Source organism: Sebastes fasciatus, chromosome 2 (assembly GCF_043250625.1).
Source record: "Sebastes fasciatus isolate fSebFas1 chromosome 2, fSebFas1.pri, whole genome shotgun sequence".
NCBI lineage: Eukaryota > Metazoa > Chordata > Actinopteri > Perciformes > Sebastidae > Sebastes > Sebastes fasciatus.
Window position 1 is genome coordinate 10,706,728 of NC_133796.1, and position 18,466 is coordinate 10,725,193.

Here is an 18,466-nt window from a genome sequence, read left to right on the forward strand (position 1 = left end):
ACCTCTAACAAAATTGATGGACAAACTTCTCTTTTTTGTTATTTTGAACAAAATATATGTCTGTTTTATGTGTATTTTTATATAGAACTGTTTTTTTATTTTTAATTTATTGAGCTTTTACAATGTGAACAGAATAAACGTAATTTATCAAAATAACCCTTGAGTTTGTTGCATTCATCCAGATGTTGGTTTTCTCTTTCTGTGATATATTTAGATTAGGGCTGTCAGAGTTAATGCAATAGTCATGTGTTAACACAAATTTGCTTTAACGCTACTAATTTCTTTAACGCAAACGATATGTTGGAGTTTGTAGCAGGCTCAGTTTTAAATCCATGTCATACTAACTTGTTGTGAAGGAGGCTAAATAAGGCTCCAAACTTACGCTAAATTTTGGCGAGGAAAAACTGGCATGGCCATTTTCAAAGGGGTCCCTTGACCTCTGACCTCAAGATATGTGAGAGTCTCCCCTTTACAGACATGCCCACTTTATGATAATCACATGCAGTTTGGGGCAAGTCATAGTCAAGTCAGCACACTGACACACTGACAGCTGTTGTTGTCTTTTGGGCTGCAGTTTGCCATGTTATGATTTGAGCACATTTTTTATGCTAAATGCAGTACCTGTGAGGGTTTCTAGACAATATTTGTCATTGTTTTGTGTTGTTAATTGACTTCCAGTAATAATTATATACATACATCTGCATAAAGCAGCATATTTGCTGCAGTGTATTAAATACTTGACAAATCTCTCTTTAAGGTACATTTTGAACAGTTAAAAAATGTGCGATTAATTTGCGTATAATCACGATTAACTGTGGACAATCATGCGATTAATCGCGATTAAATATTTGAATCGATTGACAGCCCTAATTTACATACTAAACTAATGAAATCATACAGACTTGGTGCTCGGCCTCCACTTCCTTACACAAACACTGCAGCTGTCGGCACGACGGTGAGGTGCTAAACAGGGAGCACATCCCCTCTAAAGTCCTTAAGGAAAGACCCCCGCTGAGAGAGGTGGCAGCTGAGCTAGGACCGGTTAATTGGCACCTTTTCTATCCTGTGTAAACATGGTGGGTGGTTGAGACCATGAAAGAAAACCTCATGATAAATAACTGGCTCTGGATTAAGTTCAGAAACTTAATGATGCTGTTTTATTTCACTCCTTGTTCTGATGGCCACTTCGTGATGGAAGATGTTTCTCTGCGGTGTCCACATATGACCCAGTTTTAGAGCTAAGGTACAGATGTCATATGAAACTAGAAAACCTAAGGAATCCCTTGGTATCAACCATGTCATACTAGCATGTTGAGAAGGTGGCTTAGTAACGCTGCAAAGTTAGGCTAAACTTTGGCGAGGAAAAACCGTCATGGCCATTTTTTAATGTGCCTTGACCTCTGACCTCAACAAACTGTATGTGAATGAAAATGGGCTTTATAGGTACCCAAAAGTCTCCCCTTTACAGACATGCCCACTTTATGATAATCACACTCACATGCAGTTTGCGCAAAAACCATGCAATTATTTGAATGCAGTATAAATGTGTTATTTTCTCCTATTCTAAAATGGTGTATTTGAGTATTTCTGCATACTGGTGTCCCTAAACAGTCTTGAATTGCATAAATTGGGGTTCACTATAAAGCTAAGACACTTGTGGATCCAATAAGCTCAATTATATTCATGTGTGATGATGTTAGTCCTAATAGTTGCCATTCATTGTAGTGAGACCATTTTTTGAAACTTGACCTCACTGTATATAATGACCTGTGGTGACCTCTAGGATAATCACAGCCTCATGAAACTTTATAGTCACAAACTAGAGACCTAGAACATTCAGAGGATGGATGGCTTTCCTAGGTAGATTGACAATAAGGGGGTTTCTGAGCAGTTTCCAGAACAGATGTGCTTACCATGCAATCACATAAATAGAAATAGAGGCACAAAATGTCACAATTTAACATGGCTTTTATTTCATAGACTAGCATCCATCCACAGAAGATGTAAAAAATGTGGGGATGCAGCCCGGTGAGCACAGAATATCACACTTTTGTGTCATGACATTTATTTAAAATCTTTAATTCCTCTAAAATCTTTAAAATGTTGACAGTATGTACAGTATTAAAACATATTTTCCACATACAAAACCAGATTTTGGTATCAAATAATCTTTATCCATAAAAATGTATAATCAAAACTTTACATTTAAAAAAAGCTCCCCATCACATTCATAACATTTATAATAATAAATTTGGTTCCAGCTGGAATAAAAGGCAGTAAAATTATCTATTATAAATAGATATTATAATAATATATTTGAAAACTGTGGAGAGTGTCAAACAGCGGAAGAAGTTTCATTGGTGAACCATTGAAGCACCTGTTCCTTGTTCATGGCCACCCAGTTGATGTTGGCCTTGGTTCTCTCCAGCGCCTGCTCAAGAGCCATGGCGGCCGAGCCCAACTGACCTGCGTTGTCTTCTTTGAACTGCAGCAGCTGGAGAGGAACGGGGGAAGGGGGGGTTACTGGGATTCAATTCTGCATGTAGAGTACAAGACTACTAACAGGTATAAACAAAATATAGGATTAAGATATAAGAACATTTCTTTCACCGCCATACTTATGTAACAACAGGTGCTTCATACTGTGCCTGATGCATACCTTGCAAACACTGTCTAGATAATAATATTAATTTACCCACAAATTGTCAATATGAAATGAAATATTGGGCCATAAAGTCCTACAGAAAACGACAACAAATACTAGAGAAACTATACCTGATTGTACTCAAACTCAGAGGAGAATCGTCTGGTCAGTCCATTAACTAGTCCTCCAAAGGAAAACGATCCACCACCGTAGCTGAGGAAAAGGCAAAATCAAGACAGGCTTTGAATACTTTTGCAGGCTGTGTAACCAAAGCTGTTTGGTTGGACATTTTGATAACAAGACTAAACGTCTACAGCCAGTGAGGCTTTACCAGTGGGCAACCTCCGGGTCTGAGAAGCAAAGCCAATGACGAAGTGCCTTAAACTGTCATTCTTTAAAACAGCCAGCAGGGGGCGACTCCTATGGTTGCAAAAAGAAGTCTGATTGTATAGAAGTCTATGAGAAAATGACCCTACTGCTCGCTTGATTTATTACCTCAGTAAACATTGTAAACATGAGTTTATGTTCTCAATCGCTAGTTTCAAATCATCTATGCAGCATGATGTTCATTTAGTAAATTATGGTCTCATTTAGAGTCAAATAGACGATGAAACGGGATGCTTTAGGCTACCTTGTGATTGACAGATCACTACCACGGTGTTCATAAACGTTAATTATATATTTTTTGGTCGCCTGAAAATATCTTCTTCAGTCAGCATTCGGTTGTGCTTAGCTCCACCTTCTCGTGTCACTTCTCGTTGCAAAAATAACAAGATGGCGACAGCCAAAATGCCGAACTCGAGGCTTCAAAACAGCAGTCCACAAACCAATGGGTGACATCATGGTGACTACGTTTACTTATTATATACAGACTATGGGCTGTACTCATGCAAAGCAGTGCTTTGGGCTAAATGCTAAAGTCAGAGTGCTAACATGCTCACAATGACAATGCTATGCTGATTTTTAGCAGGTATAATGTTAACTATGTTCACCATCTTAATTTAGCATGTTAGCAATTGCTAAGTAGCAGATGATTAGAGGTTGCAGGGAACAGCATTCGTTTTGCTTGGATATGGTCATGAAACAAAGTAAAATTTTGACCTGAAGATGGTGTTAGAGGACAAGTCAGAGGACTACCAGGAGTCATCCTCTGGGCGCCGTGGATATCTGTATCCATTCAATAGTAGTTATAAGATAATGCAGTTTGGACCAAAGCGGTGGACCAACACCACCAGACAAAAATTCTCCTTTTGCCACCATAGTATCATGTTTAACCGTGACTATTACTGTATTATATATGTGTGTGCATCAGGGAAAACTCACTTATTGAATATATAGTCCCATTTGGCTCTGACAAAGTCCCACGCCAGAGGTTGACCGACGAGGTTGCCAGCAATGGAAATTATGACGGAGGTGGCGTCCTGCTTACGGATCTTCGTCGGGTCCAGACAGTAGTTCAAATACCTGAAACACACTCACAGTGAGGACAAAAGCCTAATATGTTAAATTTACTGTTTGCTGCTGCAACAGTGTTTGACGTACAGTAGGACCGTCGAAACCCCGAAGCGACCATTCTCTGTCAGCACAGGTTAAGGAAAAAATAAGTACGGAGCAATGAGAGAGCTAACATTATCCAGCAGGATGTCTACCGACCTGTTCAGCAGCCAGGGCTGTTTGGTGCAGGACAGAGCAGACAAGAGTTTATCAGCCTCCGAAGCGATGGTGGCGTTCTTGTACATATACCAAGCAAAGTCCCACTCATCCACCCCTCCTGCTGCAACCGCCATGCAGTACACTGTGGACTTCAAGTTGGGACTAATGCTGGAACGATTGACAAAGATGACAGAGAGTTAAAGACAATGACAGCAGTGGCTGGGGGAGTACAACAGAGTATTAGGGCTACATTGAGGAAAAACAAGTCGTAATATTATGAGAATAAAGTCATATTCGAATAAAGTAGTAATTTTACGTGTTATTTTAGAGGGGAAATAGAGCAACGTGCCGCCTGTGTGAAAATAAGGAACGTGGAGCATCTTATGAAGTTATACTTTAGTTTAGGTTTCACAAATAACGAAATACTTAATCTTTTGGCACATCAGCATCACATTATCATAAGTATTAGGACCTTGAAAAGATTGTGCAAGAAACTGAGCTTATTCCTAAGAAAGAACCACACGGACCTGATGGGGAAATTGACTCTTTTGTGGATGAGGAAATCACTTTTTTCCTTGTACAGTTATGACTTTATTCTCGTAATATTACGACTTTTTTTTCTTGAAATAGTATGACTTTATTCTCATTAAATTACGACTTTGTTCTCGTAATAGTATGACTTTATTCTCGAAATCTCTGATTTTTTTCCCCCTCAATGTGGCCATAATACTCCGTAATAGGGGAAGTAATCAGGGAGGTCGAGTGAAAGGCAAATAAATACTTGAATTAAAACTGAAAAAGTGTGAGTATGGTCAGAAAGAATGAAAGGAAAGCGTGGGGTGTGAACATACGTGTTGTTAGCTGGATTTTTCATCCAGTCTCTGAACCAGCCAGTAGTCAGCTCCTTACAGCCTTCCACTCCAGTACTGCAGGCTGTAGAGATTGCATTCACCTGGTTGTACCTGGACAGGGATATGACATGATACAATGGTCAGGTGAATGTTCAAGAAGGGTCCAACTGCAGACCTCACATCCCCCAGGTCTACGAAGAGAGCAGGGTCCCCATGAGTGAGATGGGTCACTTCCGTTAGCAGTCTAAAACATTTTCTTTATTTGACCAGATCTGAAAACGTAACATGATGTTTGTTTTTCTTTCTTGCTGTGTTTTGAGTGTGAAAGAAATACACTGTTAAATTACCCTAAAAAAAGTGCATGTGATGTTAGCCTGTTGGAGAAGCTGACATACACTTTGTGAAACAGATTGTAATATTATATATCCTCTGGAATAATACTGAAAACATAAACCTCTCTTTTGTCAAACTGTCAAATTATATGTACTGTTTTTCAACCATACGCAATGTTGTAGACCTTCAATCTTGCTAGCATAACGTCAGCTTTATGTTAAGCTAATTAAGATTTCGTGAAAATCCTGGGTAGTCTTGTTGTTAAAGGTGCTAAATACGGAATTGGGAGCATTTCTATTGCCTCTCAGCAGCTCTCAACAAGGCGACGGCGAGCCACGACTCGGCTCATACAACCATATCCTGCTACAGTGATTGCCCCAAAGGTTACTATAGTACATGTGTGTTCTAAAGAGTGAAACAGACATGGTTTAAAACAGACGGCACGTTAACATCCTTACTGGTCAGTGTGGTTTTCTGGGATCTTTGTCCAGTTGTGAGTTATCTCCTTGAAGTAGTTAAACAGAGGGGTGACCTGTTTCTTTCGGTAAGCCTGAGGGATGAAGATGCACACATTTTGTTAATTTGTATTACTGCTTGAAAAGAGAAATGTGGCATGTACGATTTCCGGGTATATTTTCCCATCATTAACGAATCTGCGTTGCTTTATAAACACCTTTACTCGGCTGTTCTTTGGGGATCAGCATTGGAATTCATTTAATGAAGAAGCATTAACCATTCATCACAAACCTGCATGGGTCCGTACACTTCACTGCGGTCAAACATCAGAAAGAAGTAGTTCAAGTTGCGATTGGTTATCGCCCAGGGCATGTATTCGACTTCTTTAGAGAGGAACTTGGTCGTCCTCAGAGCCAGAGTTGTGTCCACCATCTTTGCCCTGAAAATGGCACGTACAATCGCTCAGCTCTCTCTTTCAATATTTGACAACAATGCTTTGTAAAATGATGGCCTCACCTTGCGAGGTTAAAAGCATCATCGATAATTTGTGCTCGGTTGATCACTGGAATATCCTGAAAAGTGAACGAGGAATTGAGTTTTGGGGGCTTGGATAGTCATTTAGAAACACTGCAGAAGTCGTGCTGCTACCTGATGTTGGGAGCTCAGCTTGGCGAGGAGACGCTCCCAGTTTGCAGAGTCGTAGTTGACTCTGTAGAAGCCCTTCATATTTATGTTAGCCAACAGCCACTCATTGGCACCAGCACCAAGAGTCATGTTTGTGTTCGTAGCTGTTTGGATGGAGATGAAAAAATAAATAATGCATCTTTTTTGTATTTTATTCATCATCTTTGTAATGCTCTGAACGTTCACCGGAAATACATCTTACCTTCTTTGTTAAGAAGCCAGGACTGCTGTTCAGCTCCACCAGTCTTAATCCACGTAAGAGGGACAAACCACTCGTACCTGGAGCCGCATCCATCCAGCCATACACATGTGTGTTCATAGAGAGAGCAGGTGAGTTTCTTATGACATGGTTCAGTATGACCACATACAGTATATTCAGCATATTCACATGAAACATTACAAATGTTTCCTACTTGAACTCTGAGGGTCTGTCCACTATAGCGTCCGGGTCCGACAAGAAGTGTTTCTGGGTAATTTTTCCAGTCTGGGTGTCGATGGTGACCACTGGGAACCCCATTTGTAGGATCCACCGGTTCATGATATTCTCTATAGTGTGGGGCAGCTTTATGTCGGCTTTATCCACTGCCTGATAAGAGGAATATTCAAATATTAGTAACAGTGTATGACTCTTCGTTGCTCCCTGCAGAGGAATTCTTTTACTTTTTCTATAATTCAATATAACAGGCAGATTCATTCTACAAATGTAAAAGTGAGCTTACATATCTTTTGTTGAACAGCGGCCAATGTGGTCACAAGTGTCAATTGGCCCTTCGCTGAGCCAGTAAAGCTGTCAGAGCTACCATAGAGCCACATTGTCACTAACTGCACTCCCTGCATAAAGACCGAGCTAATTTTTGGAAAAACAAAAAAGCGATTTCAGAGAGAAGTAGACAGAAGGATCTACAATATGCCCTCATAGGATATATCAGGGTATCAAACTGATTCAGCAGTGAATACAGGTTAAAGAGATAAAGATAGAAGCTAAAGCCTACATATCATAGTGTAAAAGTCAACCACCATCACCTGGCGATCGAGACAGAAGACAATGAAATAAAGGAACAACACTTTTCCTGTAAATCCGGGTATGTCTTTATCACTGTTACAATCAGTAAAAAGCAAAAGCAGCATGTGTATACATTCAGTGTACCTTCAATAGCTTGCGTAGTATAGTGCTAACGCTCGTTAATGATGATGTACTCTGCTAATGTTAGCTCCACAGGTTTTTACGTCAATAAATGTTACGTTTTAGAAACGTATACTTCCTTCCAACCTCTCTGGGTAATGTAAGGAGCTGAGAAGCAGGGTAATTAGAGGCAGCTACATTCCTACCAGGTGACTCCACCCACTCCCATCTAAGAGTATCAGGAGCAGGTGTGGAGAGCCACACACCTGAAGCTGATCTCCTCATCAGGGGAGAATTGACGAGGGAGCAGAGTTCATCTTGGTGTGTCATGCTGTGAGTGAGGACTCTCGTAGATCTCCAGGTTTAACCTTGGTTATTTGTTGAACCGGTAAGTCGGTTAGCGGCCCGGCTAAGCTAGTAGGGCTACTGAAGGAGTTAGATCTTCTGTTGTTTTGGTAGGACTTTGAGTTAGAGTAGTTAAAACCCCTTTTTGACCACTAAGCTGACTCTGTCTCTGATTTCTCCACTACCACTATTTTCCCTGTCCTCCGCCCAGTCCTGTTACAGTAACGAGTAGTACTATTACACGTGCCCCAGACACAACGTTTACAACCATGACTAGCTCGAAATCCACAAAAACAGCCTGAAAAAGAAAAAATTCTGAAATGATTGCATGAGAGTCTATGGAGCAGAGCCGTATACTGTATGTCGGACCCTGCTCGGAGATGGCCGATGCTACACTATGATTGGTCAGTCTGCGTTCGAGGGATGGGACTTAGCAAAGGGTCAATTACAGTATGACATTAAATGTTAAATGCTAAAGTGTACAGTAGCACAAGTACAAAAGAGTAGATAAGTCAGCAAAATGACCAGCAAAACCTCCCTAAAGCTTGTTAAAATTTGCTGATATTAGCCACCTTAAGTAATGGTCAAACAGGTCACAAAGTAGACTGAACTAAGCAAGTATGAATTCAATGTTGCCTATTATTTAAAGAAGGAAACACATGCTAATTTTTCTTTTAAAAGTTACATAATATCACTTTAAAGCTGAACTCATCAATATTTTTACGAAAACAATGTGTGAAACCACTCACATTACACATTAGTGAAATGTGAACTCACTGTAGACTGATGTTACTGTAACTGCCGTATGTCCGTTTTGTGTTTACAGCTTGTTGTGCTGCCCTCAAGTGGCCATGACTTACTTTAATATAGATTTATAGATACTGCACAAAGGTTGAACTAAGGTTTTGATGGCATTTTTTCTTTATAAATAGCTGTTTTGTGGAAGGTAAACAGTCGTGATGATGGTGCTATCTTACCATTTGAAGGTGCTTCCAGAGGTCTCTGTAGCCTGTGTTGTTATACTTGAACTCCTCTAAGTACGTCTGCAGACAGATAATAACGTATTACTCTAGTTGTGCTTTTGTGGTGAACAAAGAAGTTAGATGCAGAATCATGTAAAATGATGATATGACAGCATTAACAAAATACAGACAAAATTTAATCAGCTGAACTCACACTCAGTCCTTTGGAAAAGACGTCCTCGGTGATAAACTCTGAGAGCATCCTGAGGACTGATGCCCCCTGTAATGAAACACAGGAGGATATTAACAGCGTTAGTAGGCGACATATCATATGGGACAGAATTACAGCATACTCTTAATGAGGATCAGTGATTCATTAGCACTTTAATTCTCTAGTTCTCAAAGAGTGTCAAGAGTCCTTGATTAGGGTCACCCGGGAAAAGAGACAGTAGTTTAATTCATTCTTTTTTGTTTAGTGGAGGTCAACATCTTGTCTAGTGGGGCTCGGAGAGAACAATACATTGGGGTAAGGAAGTTGTGATGTGTTACCCTCAATTAAACCTCACCTTGCTGTATGTGATGGAGTCAAACAGTGCACTGATTTGCTCTGGCATCATTATGTCCTTCTCTTCGGATGAGAGTGGGTGGGAGGAGGCCAAGGCATCCACACCCATCACACCAATGATCTCATTCAGAACGATTAATTCTTTCTGGAAAATACACACAGAGATATGTTTGAATTTTGCATTGTGGCCTGACCAGACACGTTTCGCTATAAACGTATTAAATTGATTTCTATATCCATCTTCTTCAGACTCAACTAGAGCAATTTAAAAAGATGCATTCAGCATATCCAGCGAAACTCACCATATTCCATGTTGGCTCAGCATAGTCGGCTCCAAGATAAGAGACGTAGGTGGCAAACCCCTCGTTGAGCCACAAGTCGTTCCACCACCGCGTGGTCACCAAGTTCCCAAACCACTGAGAGGACAGAGCTTAATTTTATTGATAGGTTATTAAGCACATTTCAAAGCTTACTATCAAAGATATGATTGTTTTTTGGATCGTAGAACACCATTGAATTTCCTTTAGTTCAGGCTAGTCTCACACAGCGTTCGTAGCTATAACTACCTAGTAATGCACTGTAATTCGTATATGTATCCCACGAAATTATTTGGTGTGTAATTCAAGTAATCGTGAACCAGGAAATATAGGGAGCGACGAAAGCCACATAGGGAGGTCAGGATGGATGGTTGGGTCAAAAAAACACCGGAGTTTGACCCAGGAGACCGGTGTTCGTGTGCCGTGTGAAACCAAAAGTCAACGTTTATTTGTCATGTAACTTAAGTACTGAAGTAACACCGCTTCCGGCGTTGTTTTAAACCAAACCACAATCTTTCCCTAAGCCTAACTAAGTAGCTGTGTTGCCTAAATCTAACTAAGTAGTTTTACTGCCTAAACCTAAGGACGCTGTTTCTTGTGAAGACGGAAGATTATTTTGAAAGGACTGTGTGCATGTAACGAGTGGAAAATTACACGTGTTGCTCGACATTCTTAGGAAAACAAATGAAAAAAGAGGAATAACTTTTTCTTAAGATATATGAATCATTGTATGAGAATACATTGTTTAGTTTGATACCATATGAGCGAGCTCATGCGCGATGACTGTCGCCACCCACTCCTTGTCTCCGTTGGATGACACGCCAGGATTATATAAGAGGGCGGTTTCTCTGTAGGTGATCAGGCCCCAGTTCTCCATGGCACCAGCACTGAAGTCAGGAAGTGCGATCTGATCTAAGAATGATTAGAAAGACAATACAGGTCATTTACTGCTGGGTGTACATTTTCAAAGATGTAAAGCAAAATATAAGCATTTTAAAATCTCAACAATCAGGTTTTAGATCGGGGCATAGTACTGTGATGGCAGCATCAAAAGTCTTGAATGATGTTGCTAGATAACAAGCAAAACTGTGCCGCGTTTTTTATTGATTTATCTAAGGCCTTTGACATTGTTGATCATCAGATTCTTTTGAAATGCCTAGAATCTACTGGACTTGATAAAACATTGTGTAATTGGTAGAACACAAGCTGTTGTGGCTGATGGCTTGCAGTCCAAGTTTATGAATGTTAAAGGAGTGCCACAGGGTTCTACTCCAGGACCACTTTTATTCATCATTTTTTTACAAATTAAATCGGTGTAAAAGTTAGAAACAGTATAATTCATCTATATGCAGATGACGCCATTTTATATACAGCAGCGCTCTCTGTTGCTAAACGTACCCTTTATTTCTGTGCTATACAGCAAACTTTAATTGATCTTAAATTACTGTCAAATTATAAATAAATCAAATATATAAAAAATAAAAAAATGCATCCTGTAAAAAAATGCACCCATTGTAAGACTTTCCTTTTATAAATGCCTTGGTTTTTGGCTCGATGACAATTTGTGCTTTAAAAAAATATATAAATGAACCGACTAAGTCCCTAAAAGCGAAACTGGCATTTTTTTTAAAACAGAAACAAGGCATGTATTACCAAAAATTGTAGTACCTTTTTATCTGTTATGGACTATGAACTCTAGTCTTTGCAAATAATCATGTTAACACCGAGATTGGAAAACTGGCTCTTAAATACTATGCTCCACACAAGTGGAACAATCTGCAAAAGCTTGTAAACTAACCCCTTTTAGTCAATTTAAATCTCTTTTGAATAACATATAGAAGTGTGAAGGCAAGTGTTTTTAATGAATTGATGCTGTTCCCTATGTTGATGTCCTTGGCCTGCTTTTTGTATAATTTCTTGACGTATATTGTAACTTCTGTGTGCTTCTAATGTTTTATATGTAGTGTGATCAAGGTGTCCTTGTAAAAGAGAACTGCTCTCAATGGCCTTCCCTGTTTGAATAAAGGTTAATAGTAAAAAAGTAATATTGGTTAGTAGTAATACAGTAGTGTAATTCTATTTGATTGTGGTCTGTGTCTGTGTGTGTTCCTACCTGACTTTCCCAGGGGGTAAGAAGAGTTGTAGTACTTCTCAAAGAAGGCCAGTATGGGCCCAGTCTTCTCCAGAGCATAATCTCCCTGGCCCTCCTCTATAGCCTTCTTGCGAGCCCAGATCCTGATCTAAACACAAACAGTGCTTTATTAACCAGAAGAAAACATGTTAGAGCTTGCAGGCCAGCAGAGGGCAGCATAGAAACACTGAGAACAACAGGGCTGAGCAGCAAATGACAGAAGAGCCAACATCTGGTGTTTGTATTGGCAGCAGTGGAAGGTGGTAGTAATAGCGTGACTGAATTCACTTCAATCAATCATACAGTTAACTAACACAAATACAATACACAAGGATTCAAATTAAATCACCATCAGTCATAACTTTCAAAGTATTGGTTATACAGCTGCACAGTGTTCTGTAATAGCATTGTTCATTCCAGTGTTTACTGAGATAATCCATAATATCAAGGATCCAAGTTCACAGCGATGAGCCATGAAGATCCCTCATTTAATGCATTTATTTTTCAAATTAATAATACTTCCTCAAAATGTCATGGCTGCCATTTCCCTCAATATGCTATGGTGTTATAATTTCAAACTGTGCATCAGCATCCAGAGCAGATGCATTGTGCAGATACATTTAAAAAAGAGTTCTTGCGAGCCTTGAGTCAGATCATCTTAAATTAGTGGGCCTATTTCAAGTAGTAGCAGCAAATTTAGTATTAGAAATAGCAGAAGTGGTATTGAGATGAAGTGTGGTTCTCAAAGCTGATAATTGATGTTTCTTGTTCACTTTAAATTAATAATATTAGAAGTATTCGGAAAAAACATGTAAATGATGTAGAAATTTTACACCCATTTCCATTTGTATGGTAAAATGTAAAAAATAATTACCAAAACATCGTTATCCGTTCTCGTTATGTATGTAAATTCACACACAACAAAAGCCAGCAAGTAGGTTGACATAATCTCTGTAGGTCCAAAACTTGTCTGGATTACATTGTGTCCATCCATAGTGATGTTAACAGGCTCTGTAGGGGGGGGGGGGAGACAGCAGCAGATTAAACATGGATGACGAAATGAGGAATAATAAACTCACTGTATAAATATAGTAAAATATAGCTGTACATTTTATGTTTACTGTTGTTGTAAATGAAATTTGGACATTACAAAATGTAATCGAGGTATGGTACAATACACTTGAAGTTTTTAGTTACTAGGAAACATTACACATGAACAGTTCACATGTAAAATGGAAACTGAAAGAAGAACTTGCCGTCGTTCATGGAATTGGAAAGAGCCACAGTGTCATGGGGGTGAATGAGAGTCATGTGGAAGACGGCTTTCATGGCGGGCTCATCGAAGCAGGGGAAGGCTTTCCTGGCATCCGTTGGCTGCATTTGAGTCGTGGCCAAAACTCTGACAATAGCAGATGAAAACTCAATAATTAACACCCACATCAACTGTTAAAGGAACCCTCCACAATTAGATGCTCTCATACTATAATATAACCCCTATTCAATGTCTTCTAGGAGTTATTTTGTAATGAAGTGGTTGTCAGTTTTTTTTGTTGTACCCCACTTTCCCTAACCCTGTCTTTTACTTCTCCCTCGTTACGGGAATTTCAAGAATAAATTTCCCATGTAAAAGGTGTGTGTACATGGCATGTTCAGACATGTGGTTTCCCAGTCCAAAACTTCCTCAGAATTCAGTCTTGTGGTTGCATTGAATTGCAACGTAATGTCTCATTGCTTAAAGAACAGATAACAATCCAGTCTCCTGATCTTCTTCAGGAAGGTCTTAAATGACAAGAAACCACAGAGGCTATTCTACTAAATCTCAAATCTACTATAATTTACAGAGCTAATACAGGATGGTACTCTGGCCCTGTTCTGACAGCTCTAACCCGTCGGTTCAATGTAACCTACATAGTTTCCGTTTGCAAAGACATAATGTGTTTTGGTTTTTGTGGTTCCAGCAGTAGTAATATCATTAATATTTGTGAATTTGAATACTCTCGGAAAAGAAAGCAACTAAGCACATTTCCCAAAATGCCAAACTGTATCTTTTAAAGGTACAGTGTGTAGGATTTGGTGGCATCTAGTGGTGTGGTTGCAGATTGCAACCAACTGAGTACCCCTCCGCTCACTTCTCCCTTTCCAAGACTCGGTACTGTGAGCCGCCAGGAGCAAAACCGTTGTAACGCCGTCAGACAACGACAGTTTCAGGTGATTATACACTAATGAAAACATAGTTATGAATATTGTATTCTATTTCTGCTAATAGATCCCCCGAAATGTTACACACTGTTCCTATAAGTGAAGTTCTAGTTCAAACGCATGTCTGTAAAGGTGTTTAAATCTTGCATTACTACATATTAATATTTACACTTTGTTTAAATCCTCACTATGGCATAATTCTCGAATCTAAACCAAAATATTTAAGACAAATATAATTTAATAAAAATAATTTAAGATTAAAAAGACCATCATACTTTTGCACCCCATCTTCTTTATATTCACTCCTGTAGAATCCTCCCAGGTCGTCGGCCAGCTCTCCAACAAACTCGGTGAAGAGCTCGTACGTGCTGCCAACCAGCAGCGGACTGTTGAGCTGGATCACCAGGTACTGGGTGGGAATCTCCAGCCAGGTGTGTTTCAGGCCGGGCGCCGTGGCTCCTTTGAGGCCACTCAGCTTGGCATGGTGTCCCTCGAACATGGTGAAGTTCAGCTTGTTGGAGTGGATGATGATGAGGTCGGTCTCCTTCTTACATGTGAAGATCACCATGGAGTTTCCAGTGAAGATGTACAGGTCGGCCGAGTTGGGCTCCAGCCGGGGCCACAGGGTGACATTGTAGGAGACAGGAGCGAGGGAGTCTGGAAGTCTGTACTGCTGCCAGGGCTCCTTCGGGGTGGAGGGCGTGGTGGGGACGGTGGTGGGACTGGTGGTGGATGAAGGTGTCACTTCATTCTTTGACTTCTCCTGAGCGTAAACCACAGACAGGGCTATGATGGTGGCCACGGCACCGATGGCTGCGACCACACAGGTCACTGCCACAGCCTTGCTGATGAAGAGGCCTTTCCCCATGTCTCCACCAGAGAAAAAGAAGACAGAAGGAGGAGAGTGATTGCTTTTTATGCCCTGCCCTGTTAGATTCAGCCAAAAGTTAATAGTTGATTTCCTGGGTGGGGAAAACAGCTGAAAGTCCAAAACAGTGAGCTGTAAAAAGTCCTTGAGATAAGTGAGAGTCCTGTCTAATCTGTGAACTTTATACCTGCATAATGGCTCTGAATAAAGACCCTCTTTAGAGGCCTCTGTTTATTCTGCACTGTAAATTGTGTGGTAGTGGAAATACAGTAGAACTGAGTGCACGTGTACAATTTGCAAATGTCAACTGTATACAGATCTGCCGATTTGATATTGAAGCATCCAGAGTTGCATAATGAAATGGGATACAGATGGTTTTAAATAAACTTTTATTTAGCCTCAAATGTTATGCAAGTTTGCCTGGGGATGCCCCAAGACAGTTGTGGCTTTATGAAATGGAGACATTCCAATGGTTAAACTGAAAACACATATTTTGTGCATTGGCGCCTATGTCAACACAATTGGTATGTCTTCCTAACATCATGAGATTTGGATTTTGGTCTGCAAACAAGAAGAAGAAATACAAATGCCAATCATTTCGATGATTGTGCAACCCTAACCCAATAACATGAAGCAAAACAGAAGCATCAGCATTCAACTGAGCAGAGTCAAGGATGATGAATGTGATGGTCAGACACCTCCTATTACCAGAAAACCATGAGTGTGTGCAATCATCATTATGTCCAAAGTAACAACAGGAAATGACAACTTTAGTGAGTCAAGATATTTTTTGGGAATTTTGATACTTGTGTAGACATGGAGTGCTTCTCCGGGCTGTATGGCGAACATGCATGGGGGTGGTTCAGAGACGTATGCGTGGCCATTTCTTTTATAATAATGAGTACTGTCAAAGTTAACGCGATAATAACACATTAATGCAAATTTGTTTTACAGCACTAATTTCTTTAACGTGTTAACGCAACTTGCAACTTTTAGGTTGTAGCGGCTCAGTTTTAAAGCTAGAGTGAAGATGCCGTATGAAACTAGAAAACCTAAGGAATCCATTGGTACCAACCATGTCATACTATCTTGTGACAAAGGAGGCTAAATAACGCTCCAAAGTTACGCTAAATGCGGGAAAAAAATGTGGGATTAATCGCGATTAACTACGGACAATCATGCAATTAATCACAATTAAGTATTTCAATCGATTCACAGCCCTATTAATAATACATCCAACTTGATAGCATTTGCATTTTATTGCCACACCCGGTTTCTGCATGGCAAAAAAACCCACATTAATTTCAATGAGGCCAATGAACTCTCCGACAACAACAAAAAAAAGAAAAGCATGGCGGTTTGGCAAAAGTTCATGTTGGTTCAAGTTTTGCTGCAAGGCAATGCACCACCATCCAACTTTGCTGAAGGGGACCAATAAAATACGTTCTTGGTAGATTACTTCATAATGTGAACATGGTAATTCTAGTTTCTAGCTAGCTAATTGTCAAGAAAGAGGAAACAATTATTGTCACAGTGTAGTTGTAAAATCTCTCTCATAGTATTAGAAACGGTATTTTGATGTCTAAAAAGCCTTCAAACTCATGGATCTATCTCTCAAACTGGCCATTCTGGATTATATTTAATCAGCTCTCTGGTACCCCACCAGAGGTATGCTTTTTTGGTCTGAAATCCTCAAAAAGCCATACCACTCTAAAGACCAACATCAAATGTAGACAGACACACACCATTTAACACCAATTACAGTATAATGCAATGACATTAAACCATTTCTTTGGTAATTGGTCTTACCTTGAATTTCGACTCAGCAGCCTTTCACCTGTTGATTGTGGAGTCAGATTTGAAAGCAGTGTTGTCTGCAATGCTACACTCACTTTTAGCACATCAGCTGCCTGTCCCCAGATTACTCATTTGAAAATGTGTGCTGAGAGGAACCCTACCCCTGTAGAGCCACACCCCAGATTGAGTCTTTCCAAAAAATTCAACGTGATATTGCACAATCCTCAAACACAGAATATAGGCCTACAACATCAAGTGCCTCCTGTGTGTGGTCTTGAACTAGTTGTCTTGTCAACTGTGTCCAATGGTATTTTACAAAGTACGATAGGTTGTTAACAGTGTTGGACACAGAATATTGAGCTAAAGGTCTTGACATCTTTACAAGTTCATCTTCATTGTAGGGATTTTAACAGGCACCATGTTCCATGCTAGCTAATATGATGCAGGATCAACAATTCTTGGTAGATGTTTGGAACAACTGGATCTGCTTTTCTGACTGACGTTTTAAAATGTTTAGCCTCTGCTTGTAAAGCTCAGTAACTTTGAGGACCTCCTGTTCCACATTAAAGTGAAGTGAAATGGCACTGGGCACGCATCTTTCATACTCAATGACTCATTTCACAGGCTGTGCAGTATTACCCGTCACTGGTAGATTAATTTTGACAGAGGGCCCCTTTAAAGAGTAACTCCCAAACCACTTTTTTTCAGCTGTAAACCTAAAGGCCTATGGGTATTTAGTAGTGTTGCTGATGGATTCAGGTTCAAATCTTGACAGTGCAAAGTATTTGAATTCTACGTATTGTATATGCATAGTGACTGCCCTCTACTGGTTGAAACCCGGCTATAGGGAATTGCAATCGCGGTGCATTCTGGGGCGCGCCGCCATTTTTGGAGGGTGGCGTACGGAGCTACGGTAGACCAAGCCCCCAGAAAGAGCGCCGGTCGTTGATCCCAATTTTTATAGTGGCCAAACGGCAGTACTACAACTTCTATGTCCATCACGTGATGCCATTGGGCCCAAAAATACTTTTTCCCATAGACTTACATTGGGAAAGAGACGTCTGTAACTCAATGGCTACTTTTTTTTGAGGTAAATCAACTCCCCAGTACGAACACTTGAATAGTCCTTATTTAAATCATTAGGTCCTAAAAGTTGTAAAACGCACTAATAGCCGAATCCAGAATTATTTCCCTTCCTCCGTTCATGTGAATGAGACCCAGACCGAGGTTGGAGCGAGGGTTGGGAGGCGGAGTTAGCAAGCCGTGACGACAGCGTGACGTTTTGACCCCGTGACCGAGCCATGTGACCGAGCGGACGCTACAGCGCCTGCTTCATGGGGTCAATGGATTTGGAAGATCGCCGGAAGATCCGGGTACTTTTCCACACGGAAGACGAGCCATTTTGGCATCATGCACCACTGAGCAACTTTCATAGGAATAAACAGGGCCCCACCTCCAACGCTGTTGGAGTTCTCTTTATACATCCATGCGGTAGACTCATTATCTGTCACCGGTCTATTCATCTTTCAATCGTTCAT

The 18,466-nt window shown here is 40.3% G+C and overlaps 1 protein-coding gene across 2 annotated transcripts; it reads right to left on the reverse strand.

The window, feature by feature from the left end:
- Positions 1-1,950: 1,950 nt before the first annotated feature.
- LOC141783874 (aminopeptidase Ey-like) lies at positions 1,951-17,079 on the reverse strand. 2 transcript variants are annotated; one of them, XM_074661478.1, is made up of 21 exons: positions 16,941-17,079; positions 14,539-15,133; positions 13,321-13,463; positions 12,939-13,075; positions 12,047-12,173; positions 10,691-10,845; positions 9,919-10,032; positions 9,618-9,761; positions 9,266-9,331; positions 9,067-9,132; positions 7,035-7,207; positions 6,824-6,900; positions 6,586-6,725; positions 6,454-6,509; positions 6,229-6,376; positions 5,940-6,031; positions 5,149-5,259; positions 4,298-4,465; positions 3,968-4,108; positions 2,776-2,857; positions 1,951-2,494 (listed from the first exon to the last, which is right to left on the reverse strand). In XM_074661478.1, the coding sequence occupies exons 2-21, from the start codon at positions 15,129-15,131 to the stop codon at positions 2,336-2,338; spliced, it is 2,892 nt and encodes a 963-aa protein (XP_074517579.1). In that variant the 5' UTR covers positions 15,132-15,133; positions 16,941-17,079; the 3' UTR covers positions 1,951-2,335. The 2 variants fall into 2 exon arrangements, with proteins under 2 accessions (XP_074517579.1, XP_074517589.1); XM_074661488.1 differs by lacking the exon at positions 16,941-17,079 and having other exon boundaries at positions 14,539-15,164.
- Between the last annotated feature and the right edge of the window lie 1,387 nt (positions 17,080-18,466).